General features: G+C 35.8%; 1 protein-coding gene across 3 annotated transcripts in view; it reads right to left on the reverse strand.

The window, feature by feature from the left end:
- trpm2 (transient receptor potential cation channel, subfamily M, member 2) overlaps positions 1-13,351 on the reverse strand; it is a 44,369-nt gene extending 31,018 nt beyond the window's left edge. For all 3 annotated transcript variants that reach the window (XM_028024145.1, XM_028024150.1, XM_028024148.1), the window contains exons 1-12: positions 13,247-13,351; positions 10,743-10,834; positions 9,513-9,580; positions 9,044-9,215; positions 6,702-6,882; positions 6,459-6,622; positions 6,189-6,375; positions 4,071-4,132; positions 3,797-3,997; positions 2,965-3,067; positions 1,829-1,950; positions 664-1,023 (exon numbers count right to left, since the gene is read on the reverse strand). In XM_028024145.1, coding sequence (XP_027879946.1) covers positions 664-1,023; positions 1,829-1,950; positions 2,965-3,067; positions 3,797-3,997; positions 4,071-4,132; positions 6,189-6,375; positions 6,459-6,622; positions 6,702-6,882; positions 9,044-9,215; positions 9,513-9,580; positions 10,743-10,834; positions 13,247-13,322 — 1,788 coding nt within the window. In that variant the 5' untranslated portion in view covers positions 13,323-13,351. The remainder of the gene's footprint in view (positions 1-663; positions 1,024-1,828; positions 1,951-2,964; positions 3,068-3,796; positions 3,998-4,070; positions 4,133-6,188; positions 6,376-6,458; positions 6,623-6,701; positions 6,883-9,043; positions 9,216-9,512; positions 9,581-10,742; positions 10,835-13,246) is intronic.
- Between the last annotated feature and the right edge of the window lie 2,742 nt (positions 13,352-16,093).

A 16,093-nucleotide genomic window follows, 5' to 3' on the forward strand; every position in this document is an offset into this window, starting at 1 on the left:
AGTGTTCCAGTCCTGCCATTTCCTAGACACTGTAAAAATTACACAAAGGAGCACAATTTTAATTAAATGTTCACTAGCACCATTTCACATCTAAACTCTAGTGTCAGAAATGTATGAAATATATTAAGTTGCACTGCCTAGATATATTTATCAATATAAAGGCCTTCTCAGAAATGTTGTTAAGAAATTACACAAAAAAACAGAAACCACGTGTGGTACCAGGACCACATGCTGAACCAACTCTCTCAGCGTCCATGTGTCTCTTAATGGTGGGTTATTCTGGGTAATCAGAATTATAACTGATTGCATGGTTTATCATTATTATTATTATTATTATTATTATTATTATTATTAGATTATAGTTGCAGTATTTGAGTGAAGCATTAAATGAGAAAAAACCTATCCTGACCGTTACATCTAATTTAATCTGTAGAAAACCTGTGAGCATAAGAAACGACCCAAGATTCTGTATTTCAGGCAGTAGCGTTACTGCCTGAAATGTTACAGAAGACCAAGTGATGTTTTTCTGGCAGAAAGATGTTGTAGAAGGTATTAATAACAGAGATGCCTGTATATTCGAGTCATTTTATGAAAAACAATTACTTTTAATTGTAGGATTTTGTTTCTACCCACTTAATAAAGTTAAGAATAAAGCATACTCACATATGGCCTGTCCTCTATCCACATAGTATGTTCTCCGTCCTTGGAGGATGGATAGATGTGCTTTGTGAATTTCCCCAGCAGGTGGCGCACTTCAATAGAGACATCTTTCAGGGAGATATTTTTTCGTGCTTGATCAAGACCCTTCATGTCCAGTGCCTTCCTCCTGCTGCTGGTGGTAAATTTCACCTTCTTGAACAGCTTGTACAGAAAAAGGCAGTTGGGCAAGTTTTTGTAGAGATCACAAAGGGTGTTGTCATCCAGAAAGTCCTCCAGACACACACCGTTCTCCAGGAGCAGACTCACAAAATCAGGCTTATTGCAAACCAGGGCTAAATACATGAACCGGTGGAGTTCACTGGACTAAAGAAAGAAAAAAAGAATCTTGTTAGGTTGGTGGAAACCAAGAAGTATCTACAAAAATACATAACAGGTATAATCTGACAAGCTCATCGTTGTGAAATATTTTTCATTCTCTTTTGAAAATGTGCTTGATAAAATTATTTATTTCACTATGAACTTTTTTTCAGTAATAGCAATTGTTGAATCATTTTTAATGAATTCCAGCAGTTTTTATTTAAATTGTCCTTTTTACAAAGTCAAGTTTTTATCAAAATGGTGTTTTTCCCCATGGCTGATTTATTTCATAATGACACTTAAACTTAATAACTTTGCATGTCAATCAGTGTCAATGGGAGGGACCAGCACACTCATTGGCTGGTCCTTAAGCATCAATTATTTTTTTCCAGTCTCTTTTTCCCCCATCCCTTGGCACCATTGGATAGAAGTTCTAGGGGCAGGGGGCAGGGGTCAGGGGGCAGGGGGCAGGCTGAGAGAGAGCTCGAGTGGGGTGGTTCGCCCAGTGTGCCAAACAGGCTAGGAATGTCTCTGCACGAAAGGGCAGATTTAGGTGAGTGTGTGGAGGGGAGGGGGCAAAATGACAAAACTATGGGGTACTTTTAAATCCAGAAATAAAATGAAAATATAAATACTGTAAATAAAATATGACAGAAAGGCACTTTGTTGTCCAGTGGAAAGAGAGCAAGTGCTCTAGCACCACCTAGTGTCAATCTGTGAATGTTTTTATGTGCTACTACCTGAGTCACACATTTAAAAAAAAAAAAAAAAGTAAGATTTTATAATACACAGTGCTCTGAAACAAATTCACCTTCCAAATCTTTTCCTCAGTGAAAATCTTAGTCTCAGCTGAATCAACTCTGTTCCAGGTGATAGCCAACTCCAGATGCTTCTTCCAGGACATATCTTCTTGTGATGTAGTGGTCTTGAAAGCTAGAATATACACTTACTGCTAAATGTTTTCAGGATATCTACAGAACACACTCTTTTCAGCTTTTACTTAAGGCAAATAACAAGTTTAAGAACACAAAGTACTAAAATAATTTTGGCTGAGAAAAACAGAAATCTCATAGACATAAATTGGTGTAGAAGTCCACAAGTAGCTCAGTAAGCAGAACAATTATCCGATGATATATAAACACAGAAGAAAACGTATTAATGGAAACTTGAGACGAAGCATTTCAAACAGGTGAATCATCACAATACGAGCATTAACAGGGTTCAGTGATGTAGACTCACACTGTTTTAGTGCATGAAGCTTCTCCTAAGCAATATCCATTAAGTTCAAAATACAGCAGATCCATTTTGGAAACTGATCTGATGGACAATCGGGTTGGATAATGTAAAAAACAACTAGAACACGTTAAAATCAATAGGGCCTCGCAGACTGCTAGCGATTCCTTGCCACTGCATCTCTGACTCTGACCAAGATAGGTATGGGGTCTATTTTGGTCTTTGTGTCACAGAAATTTGAAGAGAATGTCATGCATGAGACAGGAAGTGAGACACAGTGGCAAAGTAAAACACATACAATTTGGAGAAAAATACCAAGTTAAATCTTTTACTTGTGAAAAAAAACTGTTTAGTTAGACAGGGCAGGAGCTCAGAAGTACAGAAAAAGAAGAAAGAGTGAAATGGTACATATATCTCTGATAAACACTTGAGGCCTTCCCAGCTGGATTTGTACTGAGGTTATAATCACATATGTGGTTCTAAAAATCGGATGACTTAAAAAATCAGTTGATTGCAGTGAGTTTTATTTTGAGGTATTTGAGTAAAAGGGTTTAATAAGAATATGTTACACACTTTTCAGATTTATACTTGAAAATATGATTTAAAGATCATGTTTCAATTACATTCCAAATAACTCATAAAATAACAATAAAGTACACTGGACTGCAGTTGTAGCATAATATTTTAAATATTTTTGCAAGGCACCGTAGTTACCTTTTAGAAGAGCATCAAGGATTGCCACATCCAAAACGCCCTGATCATCTTTCCTTGCTCTGAATATTGTCAGCAAATCAGGCTTCTCAACTATCTTATGAATCTGGAAACAGAGCAGACAAATGTATAAACCCACAGTGCTGTTTTAGGAAGCTCACTTTCAGACCACAACATTTAAAGAAGAAATATATCACATGACGATTTACTACATCAGTTAATCCAGTACACATCCGATTGAATTTCAAGTAGGCGATGTAAAATAATTTTGTTTTGCTAAATGCCAAAGCAAATATTTTCTTGAAAATTGGTAGATTACATACACATTATGTTATTTTCCCCTATGTTGTGGTGCTTATTACTGAAAAACTCTGTTACCAGTGACTTCTCTCACTTCAGGATGACAGAGGGACACATCTAGAGGACACACAGCAAATGCCATCCAGATCAGATGTTTATTTTCAAACTAAGAGCCCATCAAAATGAAGTTGTTTTTTTGTTTTGTTTGTTTGTTTCCTTAAGTTGCCGTGCTTATTGCTGAAAAACTTCCTGTTACCAGTGACTTCTCTTGCCTCAGGGTGATAGAGGGACACATATTCGTGGGCTACCCCACAAGGGCAGGGTTAGTTAGTTATTTTATACCTGAAGGACAAAGTTGTACCAAGACATACCTCTGCAACCAATAGGAAAATTCAACTGCATAAGAACCATTTCACCAAAGAGGCCAATAGTGAGATGGTTTTAGCCCAAATAATGCCAAACAGTTTGACCCATAACAAAACCACGACAGTGTACCACCACATATCATGGACTGGACCATCATCACTTCACTAACCATATTTTTCCAGGCTTCAATCTGGTCATCTTTTATGTTTTTGTACTCTTCTCCAAAAAACTTCTTAGTCAGCTCCTTAATGAGAGTGGTGGTGATCCTACTGATTGGGAATCCAGACGCATGAGCGATAACATCTGCTATCCTGCCAGAGCCCTGCAGGATCACGCACGGTGTGCCCTTTTCAATTGAACTGTAGATGGTCTGAGAGGAGACAAAGATGAGTCAGTTCACTAGAAACACGAAGACTGAAAGATTTAGGAATCTGTTGACTCACTTTGAGTGTACCTTCTCCTCCGTCCAACACCACACAAACCACTAGGGTTTTTATAGTAGTTGCTGGAGGGTAAATAATGAAAACAATTATTTACAGTTATTAATAATTACGGATCAAAGCCTGCGGAAGCCAACAGATGACCAATGCAAAACATGGCCATTTTCCTGCTCTTCTGTAATTGTACATATTTTATTATTATTATTAATAATATTATTCTCAATATTCTCTTCCACTTAAACACATAGGTCAGAAAACACAAGAAATGCTGGGAAGAAAAATAATATAGCAGTCTAGTAGAAAAACCTCACTGATAGTCAATTAAAAAAGAAAAAAAAATCATATCCCCCATTACATAGGAGGTTATATTGCAAAGATCCTAACAGGGGATGATGTGTTGTCACTGTGTATTGACTTTTATGCAATATTGTTGCAAGGTGATGCAAAACATTTGTATTTATATAACCACCTGACAGATTTACACCAAATTTGGTACAAATCTTCAAGACCACACTCAGAGGTGGTTACTTGGTTATGGCTCATATGTAATTTCACATTTAAATTTTGAACTTGGTGAAATCAAATGTTAATATTGGGGAAATCACACTGTATACAAAGCTGCATCCCATGCAAATTGAGAAACGTTTGCTAACCTTGACAGAATTGAGCTCCGCCTTGTGTTTCAGAAATTAATACATGCTAAGCAACATGGGCAAGTTTTCCTTTGAAAAGAAGTTTCAGACGGTGGTAGGTTGGGAAATTTGGGCTGTTTTTGGACATGATGGTCATTCGTAAATATTCTGGGATTTTTGAGGCAATGTGGACTTTTAACAAACTTCTGAATATATTTCAGTATCACTCACTTGCTACAACAAAGGTTATTTTTTTGTACAAAAAACATTTAATATCTCACATATATATGAAGATATGAGAACATTTGGAAAGAATTGTATTTACATTTTTGCGGTTATAACTCAGAAGCTTTGGAAAGCTGATAAATTGCAGATTTTTTTCTTTATAAACATTTACTTGGCGTTGCAGTATAAAATGACAGTTAGCATTTTTGTTTTTTACTGAAACCTACTGAATTTTCTAACATTGAAGCACAAGAGTGATTCCACAAAGACTGTATTATCAGAGAATACATGACTGTATAAAATATATATATATATATATATATATATGGATTCATTAAATATAGATTTTGTATTAATTTCAGTCAATATGCTAAAATTGGTTGCTACCTATTTTATGCGAGAAGAAAATCATCTACTGACAGATAAATAAAATTTTACTCAACATGTTAACATGACTGAGAATATTTTGGTGATTTCTTGATAGACTGTGGTTTTTAATTAATTGAAGGGTAAATTTTCTGCATGAAGGAATTGGACATGTGGAGCAGAGAAGGAGATGTTTCACTTCTTTGTTTTGTTTTTCTGTGAGGGAGGAGGTATAAAAGAGAACATTCCTGTGATTTGGAGATGCACTAAGCTGTTAACTGTTTACATCTCTCCCAGTTTAAATTTGAAAAAAATACATTAAATCAATTATAAATCAATTATTTTATGACTAAAGCAAATACAAGCTTTCATTTGTTCTTCACATGTTAAATAGTCAACTCAGTTTTTTAAAATATCCAATTTTATGAAAACCCTATACTGTCACTCTTGCTCACCATAAATTTGTTTTATTTAGAGGGAGTCAATATATTTGATGATCTTACCTTGAACAAAGTTGCTCTAATATTCCAAGTAATTATTTAACATAATGAGGTGTAATAATCTCCAGTAAACATATTGGTGATTTCCCACCTGTGTTGCTATATATATAAAAACAACAGTCATATATTTTAATTTGGATTTAAATAGCTGAACTAAAAAGGATTTTTAAGTAGTTCAATTTTATATTTTTACATTTAAGTTTTAAGAATGGAAAAACAAAAACAGCAACATAATTATTGTTATTTATTTAATTTTTTATTTTAATTTGTTTGCGATTTTGTTATGAAAAGGAAAAATCAAAGAGCCAACTATATATGGATTGCTTGCAGTTCTCCTTACTTTTGATTTTTTAAAATTATTATTATTATTTAATAATGAAGATTAATCTCCTTTAAACCTTTAGTTCCAAGAGTTCGGTCTGAGATGTACTGCTCTAGTTCCGTGCGCAGCGGAATCTCTGCACCATAGGCCTTTTTGTCACTGGTCCCATCATCAACCAGCAGGAGGTGGGAATGATTGTCGTCGAGACAGACCAGATCACCCTGACCCTGTTTGTCAATCACATAATTGGCTGGGAAGCAACCCTGCAGCCAAACACAATAAAAAAGTATGAAGGAAACATACAAATCTATTCACAGGAATAATGTGAAGCGTGTGTTCATCTTACTTCTTCATTTATTAATTTGTCCTTGTTGTGAATTACTCCCCATGGTGCCACTCCAATAGCCACTATTTTCCGCTTCGTAGTGTTATTCAGGGCACAGTCCCTCACAGCCTGTCCTACATGCATCATCACACCAGAGTGGGTACCGCCAGTGATGATCCATGCACCTAGAGGTGAGGAAGTATCACTGTGTATGTTTCTGGCTGATATTAATCACACCTATCTCTATTTTACTGTGCGTTTCACCTGTAGTCTGAGCCACTTTGATCAGTCCTCTGTGAAAAGCCTTCGTCAGGTGGGACTTCAGGTAGAAGTTATTGGCTCCTCCAGACACTGAGATGACCAGATTGGGAGGCGGAAGTTTCCATTGCTTTGTCAGTAACTCGTAGAGCACTTTAGGTCTGGTGTCTGTGAATACTCGTACATACTGGTAATGAGCAAACAAGAAGTGACATCAGAATGCACAGATATACATTTACAGTGTGTTATAAAAGTACTTATACCCAACGAGGTTTTTCAAAAAGAAAATAATAATAATTCTATTGGAATTGTATGCAATATACCAACACAAAGTAGCTTGTAATTGTGAAGTGGCAGGAAAATAATACATTTTCTATACTTTCTTTAACAAAGAAAAAACAGAAATGTGCATTTACATACAGTACATCTGGAAAGTACTCACTATTTCCATATTTTGTTATATTACGGCCATATGACAAATCATATCAAATTAATATTTTTCTCTCATATTCTACATATAAATACCCCATTAAGACAATGTGAAAAAAAGTTTTTAGGTTTCTTGTAAATGTAATAAAAATAGAAAACCAATAAATCACTTTTATGTAAGTATTTATGGCCTTTGCCATGAAGCTTAAAATTAAACTGCTTCCACTGATAGTACTTGAAATGTTACGACAGGTTAAATGGAGTCCAGCTGTGGTAAATTCAGTTGATTGGACTTGATTTAGAAAGGCACACGCATGTCTATAAAAAGTCCCACAGTTGACAGTGCAGGTCAGAGGTCAAACACCAAGCATTAAATCAAAGGAATTGTCTGTAGACCTCAGAGAGAGAATTGTCTTGAGGCACAAATCTCAGAGGTGATCAAGAACCTGATGGCCTCTCTGTCAGAGCTCCACTGTTCCTCTGTATAAAGAGGAGAACCTCCAGGAAGGACAACCATCTCTGCAGTAATCCACCAATCAAGCCTGCATGGTAGAGTGCCATGAAGGTCTCCATAATACTAAAGCCATCCCTTAATAAAAGACAAAAGGAAGGACTCTGATAATATGAGAATCAACATTTTCTGGTCTGAAGAGACAAAGATGGTACTCTAAAGTGTGAATGCCAGGCATCATGTGCATCAGGTACAGCTCATCATCAGGTCAATTCCACCCCTGCAGTGAAGTATGGAGATGGCAGAATCATGCAATGGGATAGCACATTTTACAGCAGAAGGAATTGGCACACTAAACAGAATAAAGAGAAAAATGAATGTAGCAATTACCAGGGACATCCTGGATGAACATTTGAGGTCAACATCTTGACCTCATACTGGGGCAAAGGTTAATTTTTCAGCAGGACAATGACCCAAATCAGATGGCCAAGATCTTTAAGGAGTGGCTTCAGAACCATTCTCTGAATGTCCTGGATTAGTCAAACCAGAGTCCAGACTTGAATACCACTGAACATTTCTGGAGAAATCTGAAAATGACTGTACAGATGGCTATCATCAAACCTGTTGGAGCTTGAGAAGTACTGCACAGAAGAATAGTTGAAACTGCCTAAAGATTGGTGATCTTTAAATATTTTAAATGGCATTTATGTCTTTAATCAGATAGCAAAAACTAATTGCATTACGACATTTATAATTGAAATTCTATGTGGAATGTTTTGCCAATTAAACTGTTTAGTAAACTAGGGGATCTAATTTTTGTTGTTGTTGTTGTTGTGTTTTCCTTTCTCAGTTGAAAAACGTCCAGTCAAATTAGTTAAGTTTCATTAGCAAGTTCTGTTATTTTGGTCTCTTCTATAGAAAAACAACTACTCTCAACATAATTGCATCATATAGAACAATACTTATATATTACTTAAAAATAAATCAATTATATAATTAGGTTGATAAAAATATTAGTTTAATAAATCAGTTACTCTGCAGTAAAAGCGAGTGGAAAACTCACTTTTAAATTCCCCAGAATACTCAACACTCAAATTGAAAACCTAGAAAAGAGACCTAGGAGTAAATGTCACTGGAGGAATGGCAGTCTGTGGGTACAAAGGCTCACAAACAAACAATTAACTCACACTTAAGGTCACTGCAGTACAAATGATTAATGCAAATCTATACTAGACCAGTCAATTTAAATCGGTATAATATTAATATACCAGACACATACACAAAATGCTTGGAAGAAAAAGGGACACTATTTCATTGTACTTGGGAATGCAGAGAAACTGCTCTTTTCTGGATTAAAACAGACCAAATAACTAGCAGTGGATCAGACAAATGTTGCAGAGGTGTTATCATTCATCCTGTGTATTGTGACATAATAATATTACCTTTAAACTGAGATAGAATGGTTTACCTTGCTACTCTTTTTCCAAAAACCACCAAAATTGATGTCTCCAAAAGCATCTGTTGACACCTCGTGGACATGTTTGTCTTCATTGCAGGTATGCTTTTTGAAGTCCTCTGGCTTGCTGGCTTTACCAATGGAGTCAAGCTCCGAATATTCACAACAACATACTTCCTTGTTGCTGTAAAAAATACAAATACAAATTGCAAAATTTCACATGTTTATGTTGGTAGAAGAAGTTTAGACGTGTCCTTTATGGGAAAGGATACCAATCCTTTAGTACCCTGATTTGCCTTTGTATTTCAGACTGTTGGACTGATCTTATTTCTCATTCATGAAGACTATTTTTTAATAGCTTTTTGGACAACACAAAGCACGCAACATCTACAGTTCTGTAGATGTTGGTATTTCAGAGCACTTTAACTGGAATCTAAACTAAAACTAAAATCACAGCTTAAGAAGTGGCAAATCATCCCACCTGGCATCCTTCTTAAAAGGGCAGCATTGCTTTCTTGTTATGTTGTTCTTGATCCACGTGGAAATTTGCTGGAAAGAAAAGGTAATAGACAGATGTTTAGATCCTGTTTTGATTGCCAGAGTATAAAACAACCATGAGTGAATCTCATCTCATCTCCCTTCATGCTGCTACACTGCAAGGATTGGTGGTGATCAGAGTGGCAGACTGTCAGCTCTGCATCAGAGATACAACTCAGCAGGAAACTGAACTGACTCAGAGCTCTCTGTACAGTGCAGACTGGGGATGCATGGATTAGGGTAATTACTTACAATTGAAGGGAATAAAGCATCAGATTTCTTCCAAATCAACAAAAAATATCTATGTTGAAAGGAATATACAATATGGACTGTGAATAATAACAATGTAAAGGTTTTTTCAGACTGTTTTGTTGGAAAAGCATTCATTGTCCCCTTTTTTCACAGAGTTATATTACAACTACAAGTTTCAATGAATTTATTGGGTTTTTTTGTAAAAACAGAAAGTAGTAAATAACTTTGAAGTGAAAGAAAACATATGCATAATTTTTTTTAATGTTTTCACACAAAGGAATTTTTCAAAGCTTTGGTATGTATATGCATTTCCCTAAAGAAAAATGAGATTCTTCAGAGTTACATGTAAACAGCCCTAGAAACAATATAAAGTATCAAGTGCCAAAATAAAAAACTAGTTTGGTTACTTGCAGCAAGTGCCTTATTCTTCTGTGCCTATGTCTCAAGCTTAAGAAGTATAAATAAATAAATAAATATTTTGGTGATGATGTCACCAAACATTTACAGGTGATCACCAATCCTTAAAGGATATTATCAGATATCATCATTATATCATCAGACCTCAAAGACTGGTCTTTCACCATCTTTCTTTCATCATGAAAGACAATTAAAGACTAGTCTTTGAGGTCTTTCATTCTCAAAGAAGGAGGATCTCTTCTTGACCCAAGAGAATGTAAGACAGTTCTCGTGGAACTGTTCAATAATATTTTGGATAGTTCTCAACCCAATTTCAGTAGTTTCTGCTGACCCTATTAACCTGGGTGAGATTTTAGGTAGCAGCCCTGAACTCCTGCAGGTCCCCCAATCATCCCACTAATATATTTATACATAAACTCAACTACCTTTTTTTTTGGGTTAGAAAAATAAATGTTAACCAAACCATAAATTACCTATAAACTGAAACTATTGAAAATATTCAGACCTGATTGACCTTATCCTGTATGTTGGACGCAGAAGAAGAGCTAGGCGATGTTGCAGAAGGACTTGGGGTGTCCTTTAAAGGTATTGATTCATCTGAAGAGAAAAAGAGGTGCATGATTCCAGAAATGAAGTAAAAAACATAAGAAATGTGTTATGTACAGTATGTTTACTGTACTGTACACGTAAAATACACAATGAATTTGCTGAAATGCAATTAATATCAGATTGAAATTATCACAGTGAAATGCAGTATTCAATGAATATTGCATGAATACTGAAACAAGTTGCTTGTTCCTAGGACTTGCTCCTAGGAACACGATGTTTCTTCACAACATTATGTGATACAGAACGCTGCTGCTCGCATTCTCACTAAAACCAGGAAGACAGAGCACATCATCCCAGTTCTAAGGTCCTTACACTGGCTCCCAGTAGCTCAGAGAATAGACTTTAAAATGCTGTTGTTAGTTTATAAAATGGCTTAGCACCAAAATAGACTAAAGACCTGTTTTGTATGTGTTAGAATAATTATGTTTTATCATTTTTACAAAAGTAGTTACCAGTTTGTTTTTCATTTAAAGGTTTAGTATTCACACCCCAGAGAGTGAACCGTGTGAAAGACAAAACTTGCTTTTTCTCTAAACCGTGAAGGTGCAGCTGCTTCTTATCTTGGGATACTCCTTAAACTGCTTGTGTGTAGAATGTAGTTCTTCCTTGTTTCAGAATAGCCATTCTTTGATTTATCACTCTCCCACATTTCACTCTTGACTCCCTTCCTTCTCCTGCTTAATAAAAAGACAGGCTCTGCTGAAGGGAGTCAGAGTGCATGGTAAACACCTTGGAGAAGTGGTTTGCTATGTTTTCTCCTTCTGCAGAAGCTTGGTTGAAAACTCCTAAACGTTGTCTGTGGTTCTTTCTTTGTATTTAGGTAAACAAAATACCTATCAGTATGAACCTTCCAGACCTTTCTGGTCTTCTGGTTCTAGGCTACTCTGCATCCCCAGAACCAAACATAGAGAAGCCACATTCAGTTTCTATGCACCACAAATCTGAAACAAACTTTCAGAAAACTTCAAAAATCAGCTGAAATACTGAGTTCCTCTAAATCAAGACTAAAAACACACCTGTTTAATATTGCCTTTGATTTATAATACCTGGAACATTGATCAACATATGTGATATGCATTTGTTTGATGATTTTGGTGATGGCATTTGACAAAATGTAAAATCTATTGCTTGTTTCATAATTGGTGACTGTACTATATTTTATAATGTAAGGCTCTTGGAACTTCCTTGTTGCTGAAATGTGATATACAAATTAACTCGAATTGACTTTCCAGTCATACATGTCGACACTCAATGCTGGTGGTGGGGCTGTAGGAAAGGAATGTCATAAAACAGGCTTTATCACGGCATGGTATAATCAGGTGTCAGGACCATTTTCTGAAAGTTTTAGGATTGTTTTCTTGCTGATCTTGTTTGCATTGTGCACATAACATTCATGGTCATATCTTCTTCAGTTTTCATTTCTATGTGTTTCACATCATTGTAAAGCTTAGAATCCACGCTTTTTGAATCTCTGAAAACTCAGGGAAGACTTGTTCCTGGTTTTGTCATGACTAGTCATGACTAGTCATGACTAGTCATATATGGAAATACAGTAATGATGCTAAGTTGACATTAACCTGCCCAATTGACTTGTTTTCGCAAACCTACAGTCATTCTTCATTGCTTTGTTCCCCTTGAAGAAACTGGTATTTACTCAGTTTTCATCATCACTTTCTCAGCAGAGCAGAAGAAACCTCTTGCAAACCATGAGAACCATTTCTCATTAGCTTGGCACATATTACCCTACCTTTTCCAAAATAGATGTCATTAAACAAGTCCAAACTCAATTTTTCTCACTATAGTAGCCAAACAGAAATCGCCTCTTCCTAAGTATTAGAAACTACATAGAGTATGAAAGCAACTGTTTCACACTCCTTGACACAAATTTTCAATTAGCATTTAAAAGACGGCAAGTTTGTGTTGTTATTTACCTGTTGGAAGAAGGAGATCCCAGGCAGATGGGAATGAGTCAATACCACATATTTCTTGTGTAGTAGATAACACTATTTTCTTAATTTCTTATTTTCAAATAGATTTTATTTTGGTTTACATTTACAGTATTTTCTGCAATACTGACAGTATTTCAGTTTTCAGCTCAGTTTGAAAAAAAAGAGAATAGAATAAATAAAATAACCATCAAAGCATTGTTCATGATGGTGTGGGGGTAGAGCGTACGACCTTTCTTCAGAGGCCTCTGTACTGTGTAATCATAGGTTCAAGTCCCAGCCTTTTGATCTTTGATGCATGTCTTCCCCCTCTCTTATAACCCATGTTCCTGTCAATTTACTGTCAGATAAAGGCCACTAGAGCAGAATTATCATTACTCCAACCCCCCCCCCCCCCCAAAAAAACTAAGGCAACAGGCAGTTCCATCACATTATAACATTAGTTTTACTGTACCTTTGTTTATTTCTTTCTTACTTCTGTTTTTCTTTGTTCCTCCTTGGGCATCAGACATTGTGGGACGTTTTGACATGATGCTTTCTGAAGCTAAGCGCCTTACAAAACTTGTCCTCCCAGAGCGTAAGTTATACCTGAGAGCAGTGAGGGGAGGGAGATAGAGTGATGCGTGGGTATACACCAAATAGTAGAGAAGTAAAGGGGAACTAGGAAAGATATTATTATTATCAGATGTAATATTTAATATTAATTGTCATACAGCTAAATACCTACAGAATTATTTATATCAGGGAATTGCTTCTTTTTTATCTTTTTTTATCACACTGATGCACACATAGTCCTTTTTTTTGCTAAGGGCTGGCCAGTGGCATAGGTAGGCATAGGGCAAAAGCAAATGCTAAGGGCCCCAGCAGTCCAGGGGGTGCCAAATACAGGGGAGAGGATAAAAGGAAGTAACTTTCAGTATTCTTTTTAAGTCTATTGGATAATAATATGATTTCCTAATATGATAGATTCTGCACTAATTTACTCATTTATATTAAATGCTCCATCTAATAATGATACTTTGCCTAGGTACCCCATCATTCTCTACTATTTGGTTTATTCCTGCAGCCCACACACCTTTTACTCCTTCCCTCACTGCTCTCAGGTATGTGTTGCCTTTTGACTGCCGGGACGAATTGGGTGAGTGTTGTAAGGAATGTGACTTCAGAAAGTCAAGCTCTTTCAAATTGTCTGATGGCCAAGTAAAAAAAAAACAATAAAGAAGAAGAGCAAAAAAGTGACAGAAAAAGAGGTAGGGTAAAACTTATGTGATGAAATTGTCTGTTGCTTTTGTTATGGATATATGATTCTGCATTCTTGTTATATTAATTTTATCTTCTTACATGTACAGCGGTGCACACCATAAAGAATTAACAGTGATAATTATTGACAAATAATAATAATTAATAATTATAATAAGACTGGTGTTGATCACATATAGTCTTAGATAAGCTGATAACAGCAGACCAACACCCCTTATTGAGGTTGCAGAATGAGGCGTAGATAGAAGCAGAAACTCGCACTCCACTCTTTCTGTGTCATGCTGAGAGGAGTCCAGCATTTCACTAAACTGAGTCTATCTATTAATTGTATCTCTGTTCCAAAATAAGTGTGTATTTTACACTGCGTCATTAGACATTACAGTTTTTACACATAACTAACAAAATTCAATGAGTAAACAGAACTCAGGTCTGAGTAGGCTGTAACCAACAATGCCATGTAAGCCAAGAACAGCTTTTTTCAACTTGAACATGTTTTTTATCTGCAGAAACATATTATGAGGACACAGAATATCCCTCATCAGTGATAATGTGACCTAAAAATGAATACAACATTTTAATACACAAATTGACAGAGATACTGTCTATTTATTTATTACATTTTTTTGCTTCATTTTGAGGTGGTACTGCACATAAGGATATCCTCAGAAACAGTGCAGTACCATCAGACAATATGAGGGAATCTAAACTGGATTTCAGTGCAGCTTTATAGATTGTATAATGTCCAGGCTTTGGCCTTAGAACTCAAAAACAAACTAAACTGACTTTCATGGACAAAGAAAATGCATTCAAAAAGTTAAGCATAGAATAACATCTGGCATGAAGTGGAATTTGGGACAAAACCGAAGATTGAGATTGTATATTAGCATTCCCTATATATTTTAAATGTCTGCATATATTTAAAAATGTTATATTCACTTTTAATTATCTGTTGTTTTCTGCTCACTGAACTGATTGCACAAATATCGCAAGATTATATTCAAGTGTATCAGGATTTGAACACCAAAAAACATATTTATCAGTCTGTGGTTCATCTCAATATGAGTTATACAGTCAGAAAGAGGAAAGGGAAAACTGAATCATTTTTAGTGTTATCACAGTCCTGCATCTCTTTCACTCACTGTAATTCAAAGAAAATGCGACAGAAAATTACTTAATTCAGATGAAGACTGTTTTGCCTCCCAGCCTCCTGCAACCACTTGCCCACTCCCACAGGTCGAATACCGTCTGTCTGCTGCTCTTATTCTTAGATGTAGCAGTAACTGTTCTCCAATTAAACCAAACTGTAAACATATTACATAGACATACTGAATTAGCATATATCCAAGACAGGATAAACAGGCAAAAGTAAGGTCTGGATCTTACACATTAAATTTAGGAGTCTATCCTAAGTCACATTCTTAGATAAAAAAATTCAAAAGCCAGCACCAAAATGAAAAGACCACAAGTGTTGTTATTGCTGCTGCAGTAAATTTTATGGCGGTCCACAAAAAAAACTCAGAATATTTCGTCCCTGCATACCACCAGATACCATCTTCCATAAAAACAAGGACTCTTGTCAAATTTTGAGATAAACTTTTTTCTCAAAACTCTGCTGTAGCTAACCATTGTTTGTGAAGGTAAAACTGTCTCGTTGAGTTTATATGAATGTGCCCATAAACAGCATTGGAAACAAACCTCAAAACACAAACCACAAAAAAAGAATGGCCCTATTTGAGAAATGAACCCAAAAACCTTCTGGCAGTATTTCCAGAAACAGTTTTTCCTCTCATTAACTTGAATCAGTGCAAAACGTACATTGAAAACTGTACATTCTGCTTTTAAATAACAATAAGAGGTCTCGACATTGATAATCAATGAAAATCAAATCACAACCTGTGGAGTTTACTGATTTTTTTAAATCTTCAAAACACAAAACGCTGCATTACCGTGTTACAGATACCACAAAAATGTTTTGAATCTGTAAAATACACTCAAAAAACCTTTCTCTTGTTGGGTTCACTTACTCACTCATTAAATAATA

The sequence above is a fragment of the Xiphophorus couchianus genome, chromosome 7 (genome assembly GCF_001444195.1).
Source record: "Xiphophorus couchianus chromosome 7, X_couchianus-1.0, whole genome shotgun sequence".
Lineage (NCBI taxonomy): Eukaryota > Metazoa > Chordata > Actinopteri > Cyprinodontiformes > Poeciliidae > Xiphophorus > Xiphophorus couchianus.